The sequence below is a fragment of the Salvia hispanica genome, chromosome 2 (assembly GCF_029641045.1).
Source record: "Salvia hispanica isolate PSC_SH4W2 chromosome 2, Shi_PSC_v1, whole genome shotgun sequence".
In the NCBI taxonomy this organism is placed as follows: domain Eukaryota; kingdom Viridiplantae; phylum Streptophyta; class Magnoliopsida; order Lamiales; family Lamiaceae; genus Salvia; species Salvia hispanica.
Window position 1 is genome coordinate 17,283,502 of NC_142693.1, and position 6,078 is coordinate 17,289,579.

The 6,078-nt window shown below is 37.2% G+C and overlaps 1 protein-coding gene across 1 annotated transcript; it reads right to left on the bottom strand.

Annotated features, from left to right (window-relative positions):
* LOC125201532 (pyrophosphate--fructose 6-phosphate 1-phosphotransferase subunit beta) lies at window positions 1–5,292 on the bottom strand. The gene is made up of 16 exons (XM_048099688.2): window positions 5,003–5,292; window positions 4,308–4,469; window positions 4,104–4,225; window positions 3,751–3,804; window positions 3,550–3,656; window positions 3,321–3,426; window positions 2,800–2,863; window positions 2,152–2,240; window positions 1,589–1,720; window positions 1,279–1,449; window positions 1,073–1,188; window positions 840–951; window positions 669–753; window positions 554–598; window positions 378–446; window positions 1–252 (listed from the first exon to the last, which is right to left on the bottom strand). The coding sequence occupies exons 1-16, from the start codon at window positions 5,190–5,192 to the stop codon at window positions 176–178; spliced, it is 1,701 nt and encodes a 566-aa protein (XP_047955645.1). The 5' UTR covers window positions 5,193–5,292; the 3' UTR covers window positions 1–175.
* Window positions 5,293–6,078: the final 786 nt, after the last annotated feature.

Here is a 6,078-nt window from a genome sequence, read left to right on the forward strand (position 1 = left end):
TAACCATTGAACCACCAAAAATATTCATAAAATTCTTTTTTCGTGCCAACCATTCTAGGACATTAAATGTCGAAGATAAATTATTCATCTACCTGTCTAAAAAAACAGTGCCAATTATAACAAAATAACCCTCTGAGGAGAAGGAAATTCAGGGAGAGCAGCAGAGGTCACACATTTATATTTGGTAACCGAGTTCCAGCAATAAGGTGTGATTCACTTTATCAGCTGTTGGCCCCACAAATTGAATTGGACCTGTGTAATTAATGGTAACAAATTAATGAAAAATGAAGGGGATTAATCTATTACTACTATGTTATTTGTCTGATTTTGGTTTTCAAGAAACTGGTGATCAGAAAACTAATTCAGACAAAACTTACCAGGATTAACGTATAGGTTTTTAAGAGCCCACTCTTCCCGCACAGACACATATTTCTTGAATGGGGCACCTGAAACAATTATACATCCACTAAATTTCAGACATGCCCAACTCATCTAAAACATTCTAGAATTCCATATACAGAATAAAAAAAAGTGTTACAGAAAGAGTAATGACCTTCCAGCTCAACCATTGCCTTCTTTATCACTGGCTTGAACTTACCTGCAACAGGAATATAGTTTTAAGATAACTTGACTTACAACTATGGTTAAATAGAAAATAAAAGGCATACCGTGTCTCCTTTCGACATCCATTAGGGAGGTCAGCGCTGTTCCACCTACAGTCCATTCAGCCACAGGGGCAGCCAAGTTTCCGACCTGTAAAGAAACGAAGAGATCAGAAACGGAAACATTGGAATCCCAATTCGACAGATTCATTGACAAGTGCAAGTAGAAGTACATACCGAGGATATCAATCCAGTTTTCCCACTATGAAGCAATACACCAGCAGCATAACCCAAGGCATTGCAGTATGTGGCATCGAAATTAGATGGTAAACCACATCTTCCTTCATATCTGGGAGGTCGGAATCAAGAAAAGAGATATAAGTATAACTGGCTCGGATATCTCATGTAACAATCTAGCCTTTTAATTCGTCATCAATAGAGAAAGATAGAGTGAGAGAAACGAGAGGTACCCGAAAAAATGTGACTGCCCTTTGAATTGACCTTTGTAAGCAGAAGCTTGCTTCCTCACCTCCAACTCAGTTTCAACCATTTGAATAAGCATTTTCTCAGTTTCAATTTTGGCGACCTGGATATGTACAAACAAAGTATAACATTAACATACATTCCCAACTACTGCTGTAATATGGTACTTTAAAGCATTATGTAAGAACTGTACCTGGACGTTTCCGTGTGGATCTCTCTCAAGCATCAATTGCTCCTGGATAGCTTGGGGTAGAAAATCAAAGAGCTCAAGAGACTGAGGAGTGAGTTTCTTTTTCCAAATACCAGCTTCATCAACTACGTCGTGGGCCAAAATCTCATTCAGTTCTGCAATGAGCTGCTGAACCTGCAAATGAGATATGAATTAGTCAAATCTACAACAAGCGAAGAGAAAGTAGATCTGATAAAAAAACAGACCCAATAGTTTATTTGTGAGAGTACAACTGTAAGGAAGCTAACTTTGAACAAATTAAAAATAATTTTACCTCTGGAATAAAATCAATAAGTCCTTCAGGGATGAGTATAACACCATAGTTATAGCCAAGTTCGGCACGTTTGCAGACCACATCCGCAATGTAGTCAGTGACATTTTTAAGGGTTTGTTTTTTAGCAGCAACCTGAAGCAAGATAGAACTTGTAAAGTGGAACTCATTTGGGTGTAATGAAAGCAATGTGAACTGTAAGATGATGAGTTGTTATGAAATGCAGTACACTTGTATCAAGCTGCAAGGCAAGTATCTCTCACTCTCTTCTTGTGTGTGTGTGTGAAGGGAAGGGTGATCATTGACCTATAGTTGTGACCACACTAAACATATAATATAATTAACCAGCGAAAGAGCGGCAAACCAATTTCATGTACAAAGATATCAAGAATCGGATTTATATATAAGGAGGCCAAGTTATATATGCAATGAAAAATGCAATGCTTTCAATTTTCACTTTGGACAAAATTCATGTTTGTCAAGTCTCATTATACAAGATAACTTCTGGTATGAGTCATATAGCATAAGCAAGACATAGTCACAGACTCACAGTAAGCCTACATTACCTCTTCACCAATTAGAGTGACATTAGGATGAGTTTGCAAGGCACACTCCAAAGTAATGTGAGATGCAGCACGCCCCATAAGTCGAACAACTGCATAGAATGAGAAACATTACTTCACAGTTCAAGAATAAGAAAAAAGAGTACAACATTATTAATTTATTATAATGTCATCGATAAGAGAACAAGGCTTCAAATGCTATCTCTAGCATTACAATCAAAACTTGCAGCCTAAGCTCCAATGACCTAATTATTCCATTGGTGTAGATACTTTAAGTCTAGTGTAGTGCAGTTAATACCTATTATTCCCTACAGTGAATATTTTTGTTAGACAACCACAGATTATTTGCTCTAATATTTAAATAAATAGCATTTCTCCAGTTTTGTGGTCAAGAGCAACATGCGAGACTTAAAGTTCATGAATGATGTTGGTTAAACAATATCAAAATGTTCTTGAAAATAAAAGATAACAAAGAAATTCTTAAGAAAATAATATGACAATGATTCATTCTCTAGAATGGGATAAAGAAAACAGAATAAGGTATTCTACACTACCATATCCAAATAGATGCCAACCCAAATACCCAATTAGGTTGGAAAGAAACATACACACTAAATTAGCTTCTGACACATTACAGATTCAATTCCTTACAGTGATAGTATTTTCCAGTTGAACGAGCATCCACCATGACATTGCCAATCATCTCAGCATAAATCTGGAAAAAGTGTAGAATGTCAGAACATTTGGGATCATTTCTGCTAACACTAAAAAGTTGTCACGAAAAAAGTGCATTGCTATTCAGAAAATTCGCTACCACATGGAACATGCGGTAGATTTACAAGAGAACATTATACATATAACCATATATGGATAGACATTAATAGATGGATGGACATAATATTATCATTTTAGGTCTTGTACAAGGATCGTCATAGCTGGAAAGGAAGAAAAATATGGAGTAATTAGCAAGACAAAACTTGGTACTAGAAGTGTGAAATGATAATCCCAAAAACCTAGTCATACATGCGAGACAATTATTGAGCACAGCTATGACAACCCGAAAAGGCTTAATAAAAATACAATCACAAAAACAAGTTCCAGTACCTTCCTGCTAGTGTCTTTTATTGGAGAAAAATAAGAAAAATAAAATACAAAGTTCAAACATAAATTACCTTGCATGCAGTATCAAAACCGAAACTTGTAGGCACCTCTTTACTTTTTAGATCACCATCTATGGTCTTCGGACATCCAATAACTCTGGTTTTCAAGTTTTTGCTCCTGAAAATTTACAATATTATGGAAGGAGGAACTCACATCAAGTTATTACTAGTAGTTAGGACTTAGGAGGAAAAATCAGACACTAAATAACTCTGATATACAGGAGTCGGGGATGTAGTGTACCTGAAATTTTCAGCCAGAAGGCAGGCATTTGTGTTTGAATCATCTCCACCAATAACTACAAGACCATCTAGATCAAGCTTAACTGCTGTATCTGCAGCTTGTTTAAACTGAAACGGAAAGATTGAGCTTCCATCAGCTTCAGCCAAAAGGCTTTCAGTTTTACAGTATGAAATTATGCATATGCATTTAATCAAACGTTACCTGTTCCGGAGTCTCAATTTTGTCTCTCCCACTGCAAATCATATCAAATCCACCCTGAATGATACAATAAAAGACTTAGATCAAGGTCTAGTGCAATTGTTTAATGCTAACCACCATATTCATGAACCCATTTATTCGAGTTCCAAGGCGCTTCACCCTATTAGCATAAAGGTGGCGTTTGAATGAAAAAATTGGTCAGTCATGAAAGCAATCTCATTCAGACGGAAACAAATGATGGAAAAACACCATTCTCACTGGAAGATGGTGCGACAAGGCACGTATATGCTAACCAATTTCGACAAATCAAATGAAGTGTAAACACAAGATGGTGTCAGTCGAGATGCAGAAGGTACCTGGTTTCTGTAAGGATAGATATACTCAGGGGTCAGCACTACATACTTGCCCTTCATAATCCCAGCTGGCCCACCGCGGAATCCATACAATGTACTCCCTTTGCAACGATCCTGCAGGTAATCTACAATCCATATGCACATATAAATTATACCAATCGAGTACTCATCTTCATATTGTATTTATCAAACAACTCAGCCACTAACCAAAAATTCCAGAAATAACATTGTGCCCTCCGGGAGCTTGTCCTCCAGATAAAACCACACCAATCTTCAATGCTTTGGGCGCCAGTTCACCGGCGGAATCTCCTGGCACCAAATTTACTGACGGTTGTCCGAAAAGACAAGGAAACAATTTCGCAATCTCATCTGCATATCAATCCACCAGCAATTAGCACAACCTACATTACCAGATTCTCTAGCTCAATCCACATTCACTCGACTTCAACTCAATAGCCTCATCGTATAATGAGCTAAATCACACTCCAAAAATCATAAACATCAGATAAATCATAAATCTCTCGCCAATCACCTAATGATACTCCAAAATTTAATAAACAAATCATAAAATTTACTAGAAATTCGGCTAAAATAAAATTAAACACACACACATACAAAAACAATTTAAAACCCAATGCAAGTTGGAAAATCAGATCTAATCGATCCAGATCACACGGATCCAGTTTCCACAATGCAGCAGAATACAACAGCAACAATAATCTTCAGATCACGTCACTAAATTCCGCTCAAACATATCGAAACAACCAACAATTCCACAATAATATTCAAAACGTCACTCCAAGCAGTTCCAGCAACCAGATCAGAAAAAATCTTCACTCAATAAATAAGCAAATTCAACACTTACATCATACGCGCAAACATTCGTATACACGAGTGTTTACCTGGATTTCCGGCGGCGGAGCTAGGAGGACCGTCGACGACTTTCAAGGAGCTTTTGAGAACGGAAGGCAGGGGGAGGGAGTGATCGAGGCGGCTGTTCTGTACTTCGCTGTAACCAGCGGCGAAGCGGCCGGTGGACGGAGTTTGAACGGCGGCGTGATTGCCGTTGGAAACAACTGCAGCAGCGGCCATGGGAAAGAGAGTGAGTGGTTCGTCTACACACTTTTACTTGGGAGTGACCAAGCTTCGGATCTTTCGGAGTAGAGAGAGCTTTTCTCTGTGAATTCTTTGTCTTTATTTGATTTCTTGAGGGGTATATGCGTCCTCGAACAGTCCGCCGGGAACGGATGGTTGTTGGGTGGAGGGTGTTTTTGGTATTTGTCGTATGCACGTGATTACGATTTGAGGATATAGAGGGATGAGCATGAGTTAATAATTTTATTTTATTTTAGGTTGAATTAGGGTTTAGTGCTTTTAATTTTACTTGCCATTATACCCTACACATATCACTGCGTATAAATTTAAGATATTTTTTTTACTTCTCTTTTCGTGTTTATCAAGATAGCTCAATTTAATTTACAAAATTTATTCTCTTAATTCGAATTTACTTCTGATAGACTGCTATAGGATTATAACATTGAATAAAATGACCTACTACCTAAATAATACTCCAGGTAAAATGAAAAAAAGAAACTGATTACTTGCTTGGTTGATTTTTAATGATTTTTCATTCAGTGTGGGACCTTTGTTGTTGTTGCGGTAGGTGGATAATGTGATAGAAAGGGTCCAAGAATAAAGTATATTCGAGTATCATATTCTTTCTTTCGTTATGAGTGTGATTTATTAAGCCCAAACCCATGGGCCATTGCTTTCGGAAAGCCCATTACATCTTTTAAACGGTATGAATTCGTGGGCCAAGCCCAAGATGAAATGCTCGTAAACATTAATGGGAGATAAATAATTTTGAGTTCTACTTGAATATTCTTTTTTTGTTTATTTTTGGAAATTTGGATATTTATTATGCTGAAATGAAAATGATAGAATATACCCAATGTATCGTTGAATAAGTACACAAACC